Source organism: Cuculus canorus, chromosome 3, assembly GCF_017976375.1.
Source record: "Cuculus canorus isolate bCucCan1 chromosome 3, bCucCan1.pri, whole genome shotgun sequence".
NCBI classification, from domain to species: domain Eukaryota; kingdom Metazoa; phylum Chordata; class Aves; order Cuculiformes; family Cuculidae; genus Cuculus; species Cuculus canorus.
Window position 1 is genome coordinate 98,272,499 of NC_071403.1, and position 17,254 is coordinate 98,289,752.

The window sequence follows — 17,254 nt, forward strand, 5'->3', positions numbered from 1 at the left end:
ACCTGCACATTAATGGTGCCAGCAGAGAACAGCTCAGCAGCAGGAGGATCCTCCCATGCCTCCCAACTCGGCATGCAACCCCCCTTGCTACTGTGACATGCAGGCTGACAAGTGTAAGTTGTGCCACATGACACACTGTGACAACAGGCAGAAAATAAGTGACAAGCAATCCTAAATTTAACTTTCTACATTCTATCAGAACAATACTGGTAGAATAGCACTAGCTAAACTTGTACAAAGGATTTGTGGGTTTTTGCATTAAGGATCTGGCCTGTTAACAGTATGTCTCTATACTTTGTCTTTCAAATTATCCCTCAAAACTATAGAAGACCTTTTGTCTGCCAAAATAATGAGCTGAATGTGGTTTTGAATTTTGGAGTTTTTTAAATACCAAGTTTAATTTAGGAATATGACATTTTACTAGAAAACTCTGTGTCTCACAATTAATCTCTAATGAAAAGTATGGCTCTAAAGTCTTAATAAGATAACAGGAAGGTGCAAATATGTCTGATAAAAAGGTATGGCAAAATGCAATGTGTGACTCTATTTTATCTATAAAATTGGATAAAATTGGCCCATATGTTAAACTAATGCATCTGATGTGCATATTGCCAGTTCTCAAATGTGACAGGAATTTTACATTCCATTTTTGGTTGCTGAGTAATTGTGGGAAAAATACTACATAAGTTAGGAGGTATTGATACCTTTCAAATTTTGTATCTAGTTGAATTAGCAACCCTTAAAAGTCTTGCACCTACTTGAATTAGCAATAATTTACACTACTGTTGCATACTGATATAAAGAAACCTTTATATATATGGATAAATTTTTATACTGTTGGAAAGTCATGTAGTAGACTTAGGCTCATTAAAGGCAGGCCAAATTTCTCTTGAACACATAAATGTCTTGCAAAGATAAATATTTCATGGTAAATGATATTCACCTGACTTTCATTTTAAGAGAAGAAAGGTAGAGACAAATTTGAAAATGAAATAGAATAGGCATGGATCAGGGACCAAGGATAATCCAGTATGAACTGAGAAATGCAGGGAAAGACAAAACTATTAAGAAAAGGAAAATAACACAGCATGTTTAGTATTCTAGCACAGACTACTGTAGCAGTTAAACTTCATCTTTTTCGTATGTGTATTCTGCTCTTAGTTTAGAGCTCTAATGTATTCTTCAAAACAAAAAAAAATTTTGTATAAAATCAAAAAGGTGAAGTTACAGAAAAAAATATTTTGAATCAAGTTCCACATGCACCTCAACGTACCTTCATTTTATGCTTTGCAAAAACTTTATGTCATTGACTTCGATAACAAAATTCACTAAGCCTTTGTTAATCTTACATATTATAGTTAATAATATGCCATAGCAGCAGTGTATAGATATTCTCTTCAGTGCTTTCTGAGCAGTCATACTACAGATATCATTATTTCTCCCCAAAGGACATAATCATGTTGATGAAACCACATTTTATTTTCCCCAGCTAAGCATCTCTGGAATTTTCTTGTAAATATATGAAGAATGCTAAATTCTTCTGCTTGGTAAGAGTCTCTTCAAATGCGCTGCCCTGAGACCTGGACTGCCTCCTTCCCAGTGCAAGAAACCTACTGGCATGATTGTGGGTGTCATCAGAGCTACCCCTGCGCAGCTGATAAGAAGGAACATAATGGATATTGTTGTGTAACCTGGTACATGATGGATTTGCCTGTGTCCACAGCCACAGATGTGTTGTGAGACCCTGTTGGCAATAAGAGCAGGGAGGAGTCTGACAGTGATAAGGTAGCAACCTCTCTGTCAGAGGGATTACAATCATAATGGCTAAAACACCTGCATGGCACAATTATAACAGAAAATTAATGAAGGCTGTTGTGAAAAGATTGGTTGGCTTTGTGTGAAATGATCCAATGACAAGTAAACACAAATTTTTGTTTCTTTTTAAAAGGATTTATTGACTCACTTCTGCCTTGAACTATGTAGGTCTGGGCTTCCAAAGTGACATATTTTACTGGTATTATGTGAAATTAAATTACTCAGCTGGAAAGCAAGGCAAATTGTCTCCCATCCTGAAATCCGTACTGCCAGGCCTCTACTGTCCATTTCCCCTAGGATTCCTTCAGAGCTAGCTGTGATATCTCTGACTCCAAGAAGTCCTCAGGCCAAGCAGACAATTCCACGAAGAAGACAGTAAATAAAGTAGAGGTAAATTGCTATAATTTCTATGGATTTCTACTCTTTCTTCCTATATTCTGCATTTGGCTCAACGGCTACTCACAACTCAAAGCAGTGGGACAGATTCCTTTTGATACAGAAGATGTGTAGTGAAGGGGACTGATCTGAAAAACATTTAGAAATTCTATTCTTTAACGTTCCAAACCTGAATGAAAGCTGAAAATGATGATATTTTTCACAGTCCAGAAAAATATAATTTCAAGTCAATCAAAATATTTAATTTTGATTTTTTAATTTCAAAGTTACTTTTGGAATATTGATTGATCTTCTGCAACAAAATATCACTTTAAAAATAACATTATCTTCCCAAAGTTTTGTTTCAAAACATTGACATGAGACATTTTGATGTGTCAGAACACCTTCTCTAGTTTCCTGCTGGAAATGAATTATAGCAAAAGAGATCTGATCTCATGTGCTAGTTTCAAAGGAAAGGAACAGAGAGTGTATGGTTCTGGCAAATGATTCTGTTTAAGTCTTTGAAAAAAATGTAATAAATACAACACCACTGAGCCTGGCATTGCTAATCTAAGCTGTAGCTTAAAAAGTAGCTGCCTTTTAATAACTTCAACCAATTGAAACAGTAAAATATAAACAACCTATAGGTTACCTCTTCTCCTTCTTCGATATGATAATCCTTCCTTTCATTTGGCCCTCCAACAAACATCACATTCAACTGACAGCGATGCCTAGAAAAGAAAGTAATGTTTTAAAGCTGTCTCTATGTATAATGTTTCTTTTTGCATATAAGTTTGGATTTTTTTTTTGTTTTAATTCTTTGAGGACAGTGAGTAAATGAAACAAAACCAAGTGACAAACAACATCCAGTATGAGAACTCAAAAGGCCTTGGATGAATCTCTCCACTCTGCCACTGTTACACCCAGGTGACCCGAGGCCAACTACTTTGCTCCTCTTATTTCCGTGCTTCCAGCTATGAGAAGAGTACAATGACAGTTATGAACTGTGGAAAGAGCTTTGAATTGTAAAGATAAAGATACACAAGAGACAGGCACACAGGAAAATGCATTTTAAATGTGAGCTGATTATATTGGGATTCTGTAAAGGTAAAACTACATTTTTTTCCCATTGTAGAGATACTGCTGGTAGGAACTATCTGCTAGTTTCTATATACATTGGTTTTGCTAAGATGGAAAAAACATTAAAATGTCTTCATTGTGGTTGTTGATTCAGAAAAGAAGATTCAAGCACTTTATCTTAACTCTGACCCTTTTAAGAACCTCAATGAGCACATTTATCAGCTGGCACAAAGAACAAAAATCATCCAATTATCTATCAGTCCAATTACACTAATAAAAAGCAGGTAGCAGGTTTTCATGTGCTTAAAAAAACTGCAAATCAGGCTTGTTATCTGCAATTAAAAAATTGTTCTTCAGTCTTTCTGACATGTCAGCTGGAGGGTGTTTGCCTCTACTTTTCAGTAAGGAGTTTCCAGGCAATACTAGGACTAGCAGGAGATCCTAGTAACAATAACCAGCAGAGCCATGCTCCCCTGCAATAGGGGCAAGAATGACCTCTGTGTCTGCACTCTTTAGCCTTAATTGAGAGAAGTTATTCTGAACTGCTGAATATATACATTTGATCTGCTACTACTACCATGTTTACCTTGGAAAGTATTTAAATTATAATCAACAAAACACAATAGAAATTAATTAAGCAGAAATAACAAGTAACAGTGACAAATTCCTTAGTCAAATAAAAGTCTGAAGAATTAAATTAGATTGCAATTCTTAAATTGACTCTTTTCACTACAGGAAGTGGTATATATTATAGCATTCAGCTTCAAGCCTGTACCCTAAAATAAGGAACCAAAAGCAGAACTGTTTTGTACCACGCAGATTTAATGTTCATTTTCAAGAATACGCTATAATACTTCTGAATTAATGAACCCTTCTTCTAAAGAAGGGCAGGAACATCAAAACAATAAGAATGCAGCTAATAATCAATGAAATGAAATAAAATCAACCTTCACCAATAAAACAAGACAATCTATGGGTATCAAGATGAAGTAATTTTTTTTTACAGAAACCTATATGGTTTCACTGTTAGTTCAATAACTAAAAGACAAAATATTGGTCTAAAATCTTTGTTGCTTAACATTTAGTTTGGCAAATCTACCATTAACTCTGTTACTCTATGGATTTAGCTGGATTTTTCATAATAAACAGGCAACTATGGGATATTCATTCTTATTATTAACAATCATAACAGCATCATCAAAAAATTCTAGCTATCAAATACAAACAGGAACTCTAATAGGTTTGTTTGTCCGTACTGCATAAATTAAAGTTGTCTGGTTAAGATAGTTGCATTAAGTTAAGAAGAAATATCATAAGGAAGGAAAGCAGCTTCAGTTAAGACTGTCAAAATGCAGTTAAGAGTATCATAAAGGTTTCAAGGGTGTGAAAATTACTTGATTGCACTATTTTTAGAATGAGGTGCTAATCAATGACCTATTAAGTTTTATATTTTCTTATATTTCTCTTTTTAGAGCACATCAAGATAATACTACCAGCAGGCAACCTTTTAAAAACATCTCAAGATCATGAAGAACCAGGCCATGCCCACAGTAAGGTCTCCTTACGGTAAGTATTATATTCTGAACTCAAAAACCATTAGAAGTGCCATAGCTACGTCAAGGGTTCTGATTTTGCACTAATTGTTCATTGTCGAGGTTAAAAACCATTTAAAATTGCAAGATAGTTTCTTTAAAATACATATAATTAAACCTTAGCACTTGCATTGTATCCTTCGCTGTCCTCTTCGCTGGGTAAAAAATCCAGTGGATGGCCGGGCTATCCAGAGTTTACCACTATCACTGGTAAGCTTCAGAAATGGCTATGCTTTACAAAATGCTTTCTAAGTGCATTTTGAAAGTCAAAGAAATTAAAACACTCATAAGGAGAAGACACTTCATTCTCTCCCACTGTAAAAACTATTGTGATTCCAGTTTCATATTTCTCAGTTAAACATACAACTGTACTTCCTACACAGCCACCTCAGCAACGATGTTCCCTTTACCTTATTTTTGTCTTGCAACCATTACTTTGACCAAAGTAACCCTTGAACCTGTAAATGGAAATCAATACTACTGCTCCTCTACTGCCCATTCAGCTTTTGATTAAAGGTAACACATCAAGGTAGCACATAGAGGTGTGTTCTTTGGTGCTTTTTTTAATGAGTAAAGTTGAAAAGCAAGATTTTTTTTTAATTAAAACTGAGAAAAAAGCTTTTTATTTTCTTTATAAAACCTGGGTTTATACAGCCTTTACAGAGAATCCTTTCTTATGAAAGCCTTCTGTATATGGAGGTTTTGGACAAAACATATAGTCCTCAACTTCATTGACAAAAGAAATCCCAGCTAACACTGTGACTAGAAGGTGCCACCATTTACACTGGAATTAGTTAATGAGTTTTGATACTGTGAATATCTATGCCATACAACTGTATAATGCTCATGTTTTTTTCCCACATTAGCTGTCTCATTCAGAATAAGGATCATAGCTCTAAAGGGCCACTCAGTGCTCTGAAACAGTCTCTTCAGCCTCCTGCTGAGCAGAGGGTTCTACCTTGACTTGACAGCTCTGGCAATGCCCTAGAAATGTGCTCCTCCAGTGCCCCTGCTCTTCATTTCTCCTTACCTTTCAGTGATATGTCCTCTTGATTTTGACATTGGTCCTGCAGATTTGGCTTCTCTATAATGTTGAAATGCTTCTCAGCAGCTCTAGCAGCTGTTTCAGGTTGTAATTTGGTAACACTAGTCTGTTACCTAAATCTTGTCATTTGTGGATGTGATGCCATCTCCTCTGTTTTCTGAGTTTATAGTCACAAACTCTGACACAAATTCCTTTAACTCAGTCTAACAGCCTACAAGAGACTTTGAGTTGAAGCAAATACCTCATATTCAAGTTGATCTTTACAGCTTCTTCAAAGTTACTGCAAAACCGATTTCAGTCACTTTCTGTTCTTCAAAATAGTACCCTGAGAGACTCTGAGAGGAACTACAGTTCCTTAATAACATTTATCATATATGCATTTTAGCAGCTTCCTCTTACAGCTAAGAATATTTATATATCTAAGAAGCATGTAAAAATAAACAAATATCTGTTTACTTACATAAGCTTATTGCACACAGGTGGCAAAAAGTCAGTTTTGTTTTCTTCTATCCATTTTCTTACATTTACAAGAAGCTCCATGGTCTGCCAGATATGGAACTTTTGACGGAGATGTCAGAATCTGCAGAGTGCACTTTCTGGAAGCAAACTGCATCCCCAGACTTCAGGGGATTGGCTGGTAGAAGAGGTGTCTTCAGGTTTGAGTGTCAAAGGGGACGGGTCCATCAGTCAAAGGTTACTTTGTAAAGAGTACTAATGCTCCAGTGCTTAGCTAATAATTGACTAGTGCTTTTAAAATATATATTTTAATTGAAGATGTATTCTGCCCGTAGGAGGTTTCTTAATTCTCTCTACTGCATCAACTGGAGTGTGTATGTTACCTACAAAATTTGCCTTGTTACAAAGACAAATTGATAGGAAAACAAACAAGACTCGGGCACGTACACCCTCAAGTCTAATACAGAAACAGGTTTCAAAGATAAAGGCAAGATGAGAGCAATAGCTCCAAGTTTAGTTATATAAAATATATACAAGAATTATTTTTTACATGCATAACTATACATATGTGTTTCAGGACTGATAAGAGCCCCTTTCCTTTTCCCACCTCCCCTCAACCTTGTTAGGCTGAACATTTTGGGCGGTGTTTGAAGGTATTCCGATATGCTTCTGACTGATAACTAAAATAAAGATGTCTTGCATTTGTAAGACCAAAAGTAGCTGTTCATGAAAGCTCACTTTAATTTGATCACTCCTTGCCAATGTTGTAGCAGGGCTTGGTGGAGAGCTGAACGTGACTCTGTGATGCCTGTTGGGAAAGTGCAGCACATTGCCACCCAGTTATCAGGCAAACAAGAAACCAAGAACTATCAGTCATTCCAGATCTACGTTAGTCTGTATTGCTACGCTAGTTTCTTTTCAACATCTACAGAGTTTCTATAGGAGTGTTAACTCTGTTCCCCACTTCCTCCATTTTTTAATCAGGAAGTGTATAAACATTTATTTTCTGAGTTGAAACATCTGAAATGAATGGTAAACAACCCCCCCCCCCCAAGACATTACAAAATTTTAGCACTTTTCAATTGCTCTTGACATAGCTTAGTCTTCTGATTATCTCTGTGTGTGCGTGAATGTGTATGGGCGTAAGGTTATGATTTGATCTGTTAAAATTGAGTGATACATCCTCCTTCGCTTGTGCACATGAGCAATGCAACTGCTGGACGGAAGGGTCAGTATGCTGGAACAGTACAAATGTGGGAGTCTGTCAGCTTATACCATAACAATCTTCCAATCGAAAAAAAGCGATAGACTGTGAGTTTTAACTAATACCACACTCTTATCCCAGGATGTGTAAGGGTGACCCTGTTTTACCTTCATCTCTAGCACTACTTTGCAGTTTAGTTTAAACTACTACATAATTTATGGAAAGAATCCATTTATTTTGGAATAAAAAGATCCACATGCAAATTACAGTTCTGCTATATTGATATAATCACAATAGTGCTGGCAATAATTTCCTCTGAAATAAGCCCGAAGCAATTATTATTTCACTCAGTTGTAAAATAAACCCCACATTACTTATTTAGCACACACAATTTCTGCAATCAGAATGGCTGTGGTGAGACACCAATGCATAGCGAAGTCATTAGGCCCAATTTTGGACCTACAGACAGGAGCGCTTCAGTGCTTTTTGAGCTGTAGGCTGCTGGCACACAATTTAGCTGCAAAGGAAAGAGATCTATTTAAGAAGAACTTTCACTTAGGGGATTGTGACCCAGCCTGGTGGGACCAGAAGAATTGAAGATATTCTGTTTTAATGGCCACTGATTTGTAAAGCTCAACCTCATCATTAGTAACATCTACTGTGGAGTAGGACTCCACTTGTCGGGCGCAGAAACCAAGAGATTGTACAAAATCACAGCAGGAAAAAACACAGATCCTGGAATTGATACAGCCCAGCCTTGTTCACCACAATATTAATGTGCCAGTTTTAACTGCAGGGCTATTGTCTGCAACCCCTACTCTAATCCCTAGTCTCTATTTTTTTCCACTAGGCAGAATGCAAGGTGCTATTACTTGCAGAGAAAATCATCTTAGTCACAGGATGATAAATCTATTCTGTGCCTAGAGTGAGGTTCGAAAACCCGATAGCTAAATCTACTCAGGGAGGAAATAAATGAAGTTCACTTATAAAATTCACCATTAGCATGAAGCTGAAGTTATTAACACAGGGCAGCATTTTCTGTAACCTTCTGAAACCAAGAGGTTTTGAAAAATGCTGTTAATGGTCTCTCCATGCCTATAACAGGTATAAGGGAATATCATTGCTTTTTCTTTTTTTCTTCTTCTTTTGAAGGGGACTAAGAAATGGCCTGAAAGTACTGGGTCATGAAACCCTGTTTATATGAATTGTATTGGAGAGGCAAAGAAAAAAGCCAGCGTTGCAGTCTCTCAGACTCAAATGTATGCCTTGTGACCTGATTGGGGACTGGATTTTTCTTGCTAGTCTACATAGCAATGCCTCCATCAAAGCCTGTTCCAGCAGCTGGGGTTTCTGCTTTCACTTTCAGCTCAGATCCCTCCCTTTATACAAAGGCAAGGACTCACTCACTCTGCCAGAGAGGCACAAGACTACTGAAACACAAAACCACTACACAAAAATAATGTTATTTGCATTAAGGATGCAGGAAAAAAAGTGATAGTGGAACAAAATGAGGCAAGGACAGCACCTACTTTATTTCTCTACTTTCCTCAACTACCAGACATATTAGAGACTTAAATTTGCTAGCTGGTGTCAAGCAGGCAGCATGTGACAACACAAGCTGGCTCTTAAGCCTTGGTTTTTTTCATATTTAGTCATAAGAAGTATTCTGAAAAATCTTCACTAGGAGAGGTTTGCTTTCACGGGCAATTTGAAAACAAAACCCTTTTATAACAGTATCATTACAGCTTTGCCTTTCTGTTCCTGTGTAATACAAACAGACATTGATTTATCTACATTGCTGTCAAAATAATGGAGTTACACTGAGGGGATAATCTGGAGATTCTGCAAGCAACAGGAAGCAAGTAGCTTTCTGTGGCGTTAGTACAGCTTTTTTTTTTCAATCTTTTCCTCTTTCTATAATATTGTGAAGAAGCAGGAAGAGGAAGACATAGATATGGGTAAATAATCCACTTCACCTGTTTGAACATGCTTCCTGGTTTTGGTCAGATCTGTGCTTCTTCTGTTTGTTCCTTAAGAACAAATATAAATTAATGAAAAATTATTTATATTTAAAAATCCTATATAGTTGCTGAAAACAAAATATCAAAAAAGGAGCAAACCTACTACTTGCACCCAAGTACAGTTACGTTCCTACAGACTAACTGACATAGTCAAATTTCACTGCTGTATTCATACACATAATATCAACAGCCTCAGTCTCTGCGGGGACAAACATAAGTAGTGAGTGAATCACATAGCACAGCAAAATAGTTAAAGATCCTATGAAAACTACTAGAATCTTCACTGTCATCACTGTTACTTTTATGGAAAGACTGATTAAAATACAACAAGCAGCGATTATGATCTATATAAACACCAAGACTCACTTGAGTCCTCCCTTCTGCCTGAGTCTAAGGTTAAATCTGCAATAAAGAGCTTGTCTGTACAATAACAGTTTCAGCTTCAGTTCTTCCTGATACATTTTATTTGCCAAAAAAGCACTTGTTTGGATGCAATTATATTCACAGCAATCTTTGCATGGTATTAACTATTATATTTTCTAGTGTAATGATGCACTGCTGAGGGTAATGAAGGTAGGTGCCATTTTCTGGTATGCTAACTAAACCTATGCGATGATGGAAAATTTCTCTAAGAAATGAACTGTTGGTTTTCTCTTTTCCTCCATGCCAGACACTTTCATCAGTAGTCAGACACAACAATTGTATGTTACTTCACTTGTCAATGCTGTATACCACTGAAAGATGTTCTGATGCCCACAGTCCTAACTTTCTTGACAAGTGAGAAGAACCTCGTCTCTATTTAAAACGGTCTCAAAAGGCTTCAGCTCATTTATTGATCAGAGGTGGAAGTATAATTGCCACTCAATCTGCCAAAAGTCATTGGAAAATCAGTACTAGTTACTTAAAACTGGCTGAGTGCCTGTCACCTACTGCTGGGCCACCAATAGTTCATTTTTAAAGGCCATGGAAATCCAAGAGCCATGTAGCACTCTTTACAACCATCCACTCTGTAATGAAATGCCCAGAGCTTGTTGCTTTGCCCATAGTAATGTAACTGTGGAAAAGAAAATGCATTCTATTACTTATGTCAGTAAACCAACCGAGCTGTTTAGGAAAGTAAGTATGGTGACAATGCCTAACCAAGGGTGGAAAAAAAAGAGTGTCTCTGTCTCGTCTGTCTAACAGTGTTGGAGCACTGCTTGGGTTTATGTATCTGCTGATGCCAGTTATGTTCACCATCTTCCTGCCACATAAAGACAGAGCTGACTGCAGAAGAAATCCACGATAGTGGTATATTTTAACAATAAAACCCTGGGTAAGGCTGTGCGTTTTCTTCTATTAACTGTTTCTAAGCACATAATACATCATACATACACTGTATTGTTTCTGCATTTAAGTAATGTTAGCCTTTTATATTTATTATTTTTCATTTTCATATCAGAGCACCTGGTTCCATCCCGGAATTTTGGGAAACAGCAAGACAAAACCTTCAGGTATTGAAACAAGCAGTTTAGACCCTGCACGTGGGACGTCTTTATATTACAGATGCTCTGTGCTTAGTACTCGTAAAAAGTACTAAGTGAAGTGAAGTCAGTAAAGTAAGAGGTAAAGTAAGCCCTTAATAAAATATCCACATGGGATAAACCTCAATAGTTTTGGTTATGTTAAGTATTATTAAAAAAACAATTTTATAGATTCCTTTTAACCTGTACTAGTGAAAGCACCAGGGCACTCCTCGAGCTGCGCACGAGGGCAATGGAATAGCAAGCGCACCTAGGGATGCCACAGGGAGAAGAATCCAGTTTATTGGCAGCACGTAGCTACTTTTCTCTCTCTCGGACCTGCAGCACAGCAGACCGGACCATTATTCCCCCAGCGACGCGAATCAACGCGAGGAGAACCGCCGCTGACCCATAGGACAACGCCTTCTGCCGCAGCGTTCGGGGCTGGAAGGAGGAGCCACGCCGCCTCCCCCGCACGCCCCGCCGATTGCTCGGTGCAGAGGGGGCGATCGAGCGCTCCATTGCGGGGAGGCGGGGAGCGGCAGGGCTTCGTGCCTTCCTCCTCTGAGCCTCCTCCAGCTCCCTTCTCCCCTCCCCGCTTTGTTGGTAGCGAGAACGCAGCCCAAACAGTACAGGGCAGCTCGGGGCCGCTGCCCAGCACGGGGAGCGCGCGGGCGTCGGGTTTCCCGCGCCGCGGCTGGGTAAGCCCTGGATAAACCGATCGGGAGGTGTTGGTGTCAGGGCTCCAGTGGCGCAATCGGTTAGCGCGCGGTACTTATAAAGCAGTACAAGCCGAGCAATGCCGAGGTTGTGAGTTCGAGCCTCACCTGGAGCACAAAGGTTTTTTTTGGGGGGAAGAGTGAAAAAGTGGGATTTTTTTTTTTTTTTTTTTTTTTTTTTTTTTTTTTTTTTTGGGTACTAAGAATCATAGAATAGTTTGGCTTTGAAGGGATCTTAAAGATCATCTAGTTCCAACCATGCTCCTAAAAAAGAAAGGGAAAAAAAAGTAGATGGAAAAAATTAAGCAGCCGTGGGGGCTGTGTGGGTCCAGCACGCGTGTGCACCTTGCAGGGTCTGGGTGTGCTGGGCAGGTGGGCACACCTTGCAAGGCAAAGGGAATGGTGGTGTGCAGCATTTTGTCAGTGTTTGCATGTACTGAGTGTAAGTTTGGTTATTAGGGAAATGTGCTTAGCTGTTGACACACATGTGGTGGGTTCAGAGCGGCTTAATGCGGAAAAATGAATGCTTTCCTGGTAAGAGCTGCATGTGGGAACTTGCAGGAAATAAAGGTTGATTTACACTGTGTTGTTTTAATACCAAATGCAAGTAAATACTGACTGGTGACAGTGACTACAACTGAAGGGTAACACAATCCCGCCCCCACCTTTAGAATCATAGAATGGTTTGGGTTGGACGGGACCTTAAAGATCACCCAGTCCCATCCAACCTGGCCTTGAACACCTCAAGGAATGGGGCATCCATAACTTCCCTGGGCAACGTGTGCCAGTGCCTCACCACCCTCACACTCAAAAATTTCTTCCTAATTTAGGTTAGATATTACTAACCTAAAAATCTACCCTCTTTCAGGTTAAAACCATTACCCCTCATCCTACCACTATGCTCCCTGACAAACAGCGGCTACCTAGCTTTCCTGTAGCCTCTTCAGGTACTGGAAGGTCGCTACAAGGTCTCCCTGGAGCCTTCTCTTCTCCAGGCTGAACACCCCCAGCTCTCTCAGCCTGTCCTTCTATGGGAGGTGCTCCAGCCTCCTTGCCTCGCCAGCTCTGACCGGGTGAAGCGTGGAGTTGGGCTGCTGGGCTGCTGCTTTAATTTTCAACTTGTTCCTGGAAATTAGGTGTCTTGCAGGCATATGAAAAGAAAGTGTATGTTCTTGTTTACACTAAGATGGCTTTTTTTTTGTTGGGCTTTTTGGTCCTGCGTGGTTGGTTAATGCTTTAATGCTAGCTGGCAGTAGCTCATATATATATAAAAGCATATATATGTATGTATATCAATACATGTACATATAAAAATAGCTTTACACCATGGTGGGAGGGCTCCCAATGTCTATGTGAGTGCTATCTTCTTGTTCATACCTTTAACATTTGCAGATGATGTATTTAGAAAACACCTCTATCTGTGAGCAATGTGCCAGCTGTACTAATGGGATTTAGAGAGAGGTATCTCCTCTTTGCTCTTCCTGCCTCTTTCCCAAATTATAATATGGCTCACCTGTGCCTCCTTTACTTTCCAGGGCTCGTCCTCCCTGCTCAGGTGTTTGGTCTTCATCACTCTCCTCACAGGTGATGGATATGGGAGCCCTGGTCTCAGCCTGGGGCTGCTCTCAGATGGTGAGGGCTTGGACAGGCTAAAGGGGCTTCTGGAAGCGCCCTCCCTCAAGAGGAAAGGTTTCTCCATGGTGAGTCGTTTCTGCTGCCTGGTTTATCTACAGGTTGGCCTCTTCTAGCCTAGGCCATATTATTTATTCGTCTGTTAATCTGTCTGGTGTGAATGGTATGTCGGCAGGCTTGTATCTTCCTAGCTCCTCTGAGATCCTTCTAGGGTCTCTTTTAAAAAGGTTTCTTTCTGCATTGCTCCTCATTTAATAGTGAGTATGGATTAGGTGTACTCTACAGGCTTATTTTGGCTGCTCTGAGTTCCTGTTGACTGTGGAAAGAAGGAAGGCTCACTTACTTACAGATGCAGATAAACTTTACATACCTGTGGTTTACTGCTGGAGTAATCAGGTTAGGGAGCAGGCTTTGTTTATCTGTATATGATCTTGCTCAAAAACAGAGTCTCACTGGAATAGGAGGTGTAGGATCTAGCAGAAGGAAAGACAGGGTGACACAGGATAGCCCTTGCTAATGTTTATATCTGAAAGTGGCAACTTTTATTTCTGGTCTGTTAGTACACTTTTGGTGTTTCTGAGGCTCTTAAGTGTTTAAGTTTCTTTGAATGCATCAGTCAGGAACGTTCCATAATATTAGGGCTGCACATCATAACGAATGCCTGTAAAATCCCATGGTAAAGACTTGACCCACTTAACTGTTTTGAAACTGAAGCAATATTTTTAGCTTTAACGTTACAAATAGTAAACAGCCAATGATAGTCTGCTCTTCATAACTTTTCCAATAGGTGGCACTGTGCTCCCACAAAGGGGAAAAGAAAAACCAGCAAAGCATTCCCAGACATCCTAAAAATAGAACCAACTTGCCAAATGCTCTTTTGTGCACAACAGAGAACAATAGGCAAAAGTTCAAGGGTTGCTTAGAAAACAAGTCCAGTGGAGGTATAGATGTGTTTGTTTTTTGTTTGGGGCCCACTCCTTTGCCCGTTTTATGTAACTTCTTCAGGACCTTTCTGAAATTCAGATCTATTGGTTAATTGTGTTTGGAGTAATAGAGATGGTTGGAGTATATCATGTTTTTTAAGTCTGTATGAGTTCAGTACTGTGTCACAGTGCCAGCATAGCAGGCCCAGCTTAGATTCTTTAAAACATTTTGGTTTTTTGTTGAAGGAATTCCTAGCATTAGAGGCTTTCGTCCAGGCTACCTGAGTTCCAGACGACTACTTCCCGAAGAGGGTGCCTGTGCTGTGGAGGTGTTAGGCTTGGAAGCAGCAGTTGGGAGGAGAGGAACAAAATGTAGATGCTTGCAAACCACCTTCTCTGGGGAAGGACTTTTTAAAACCAAATAGGAACATACTCCTTTTGTGGGGGGAAAGATAATGTAGGTGGAGGGGTGGTAGTGGGGTGGATAAGTCAGATAGTCACATGGAAACTTCCTTGGTGAAAAGCAGGGCTGAAAGGTGAAGGGGATAGTTTGCCTCATACAGGCTGACAGAAGGAGGAGAAGTGAGAATAACTTACAAGATCAGTAGCAAGCTCAGAAAGAGAGAGAATTTGTATGTTGGTCTTTGAAACTAGGAGCATGGACATTACAAGCAGAGGGCAGGAACAAAAGAGAAGGGGAAGGGAGACAAAGGGAGAAGGGAACAGAGGGAGCAGGTAGAAGAACTTGGGTAAAGAACCTTTTTTTTTTAAAAAAAATTGAGTTGTGTGGCTATAGCTATATGAATGTCCTACATAAGGCAGTGAAAAACAAATGAGTGTTAGCTAGTCAAGCCAATGTAAGATGGAATTGCTGTAGAAGGCAAATTAGCCTGTACATTTTGCTTGAGCAGAATGTTCTCAAGAGGCAGGTTTTTCTTCTCTGTGTGTTTTGAGTGGTTGCTTTAGTGTGGCAATGTAAGAGACCCCTTGGTCTCTCTAGGGACTGAAGCCGATGTTGGGAGGGCTGGAGAACTCGGCTTTCTGGTTTGGAAAAGGAAGGAAATGGACAATCTGGACTGGATTTTGTGACCATTTAATTTTCTTGCTTATGCTGAGTTTGCTGTGTTAGGCTCTGCTTTTAAGGTGGAAAGAGACTCTTGGTTTCTTCAAATAGTTTTGGTGCAGCCTAAATATTTCAAACCTTGGAAAAGTCTCAAAATGCAGCAAAACAAACTAAATGAGACCCAGAGAAAGAACATGCTGGGGAAGTGGCTGAAATGGCAGGGGATAGTCAGAGTCTGTACTTAAAAATTTTGGAGGTGGGATGCTCCTTTGAACGAGGCCATCGAGTCTGTACTGCCTGTTTTAGCTGAGCAACTTTATACACGGGGAAGCAGCTCTATGGCAGTACTAAGAACTACTTATGGAAATTTTACTATCACATTACACGTGTGAGGATTGTGGAGGAGGATAAAGCAACAATTAATGGACATTTGTCTTCTGAAAAGACTGTATAAACTTCCTAAGAGTCAATTGTGCTGCAGATCATGCGGCTATGCTGTGTAACTTAGAGACTTGGATGGTTTTCTGGTTTTGTGAAGAGGGGCTGTCAAATTAATCATGAACAGAAACATCTAAAATTATTTGCAAGGTCTCAGATTCGGTTGATTTCACTGCTTGTATTTATTTTCTTTGTAGCCTGCCCAGTGAAATGGGCATGATAGTTGGTTAACTATGCATCTTAATTTTAAGCACTATTTATTTACATGCTGTTTAAAGAAGGATAGACATTTAACTTTAAGGAAAAACTCATACATTACTACAGCAAGCTGAAAATGTCTTGGAAGTGAATATATGCCTGCTTCACTTAAGTTTTGGGAGAGTTTTGTAGGAAACAGGTACTGGATTTGAGGGTGCTTTCAGTCAAGGTGAGTGTTGGTATTAAGTGCCCAGATGCAAGGTTGGGGAATTACTATTTTCCATGCTCTGGGCCACTCTGCCTCTCTCTTCAATGACCTTCCCTCTCAAGGAGGTGCTCAGCCTCAGTAGAGAGAGGGTTGCCTTGAAGCTGTCGCTCTTTTAGGGAAGGCAGGAGGCATCCATTCTGATGCTTGTCTCTCTACCCACGTATCCCCAAAGTCCCAACTGCCTCCTGAGGGGCTCAACTTGTCTCCCACTTTGGTCAGGTGTTCTAAGGGCTTTATACTGCAATGTGAGGTCTGCACCAGTAACCTTGTCTTGTTGCAGCTGCACTCCTGTAAATCCCTATGGAGTGGCAGGAGGTGCTGTGCTTCCCAAGGTGGCTCAGGAGGGGCTGCATGGACACAGATGGTGATAGGGTGGTGGAAGCTTGGGCCAACTCCGTGGCAAAGTTCTTTGTTGGATTCTGCCCAAACACCTCAGGAACAAGTACTACTTCTTGAGACTTGCAAACTCAATTAAACTGTGTCCCATTGAAATCAATGCCAGTAAAAAATGCCTGCATTCAGATCTAGTGAGATTTATATGTGCCTATGTATTTAAGTCCCTAATAGCTTTGAAAATTTGACTGCTAATACTGAACTGTTTGCAAGGTTTATGGTAGCCTGCATGTGTTTGAAATACTGCTGTGACTGATGAATGTGTCTGATTGTGTGTGTCATTCTCATTTAGCTATTCTGTGCCTGCAGAGTAACCTAGGCAAAAAGAAATTGCTATTTATTATGATAAAGGAGTAGTTTGGTGTGGCTGTGTTGTTATTTCTTATGTTAACACACAGGATATTCAATAATGTTGGGGTTTTTTTTTCTCCTGGAGGCTTCTGTTTTATTGGGGGTACCAGGGGTGCCATTATATGTCGTTGTGTTTGAAGGCAAATTTGTTAGTAGAGAATTACGGTACTTGCCTCATT

The 17,254-nt window shown here is 39.6% G+C and overlaps 1 protein-coding gene and 1 non-coding gene across 3 annotated transcripts in view; one reads left to right on the plus strand and one right to left on the minus strand.

Annotated features, from left to right (window-relative positions):
- HAAO (3-hydroxyanthranilate 3,4-dioxygenase) overlaps positions 1-6,578 on the minus strand; it is a 36,519-nt gene extending 29,941 nt beyond the window's left edge. Inside the window, exons 1-2 of one of the 2 annotated variants that reach the window (XM_054062960.1) lie at positions 5,893-6,194; positions 2,843-2,921 (exon numbers count right to left, since the gene is read on the minus strand). In XM_054062960.1, coding sequence (XP_053918935.1) covers positions 2,843-2,921; positions 5,893-5,924 — 111 coding nt within the window. In that variant the 5' untranslated portion in view covers positions 5,925-6,194. Of the gene's footprint in view, positions 1-2,842; positions 2,922-5,892; positions 6,195-6,367 lie in introns of those variants that run through there. The other variant, XM_009559454.2, reaches the window with a different exon arrangement.
- Positions 6,579-11,832: 5,254 nt separating this feature from the next.
- Positions 11,833-11,925, plus strand: TRNAI-UAU (transfer RNA isoleucine (anticodon UAU)). The gene is given in 2 exon segments: positions 11,833-11,870; positions 11,890-11,925. It is a non-coding gene; the product is annotated as a tRNA-Ile (tRNA).
- Positions 11,926-17,254: the final 5,329 nt, after the last annotated feature.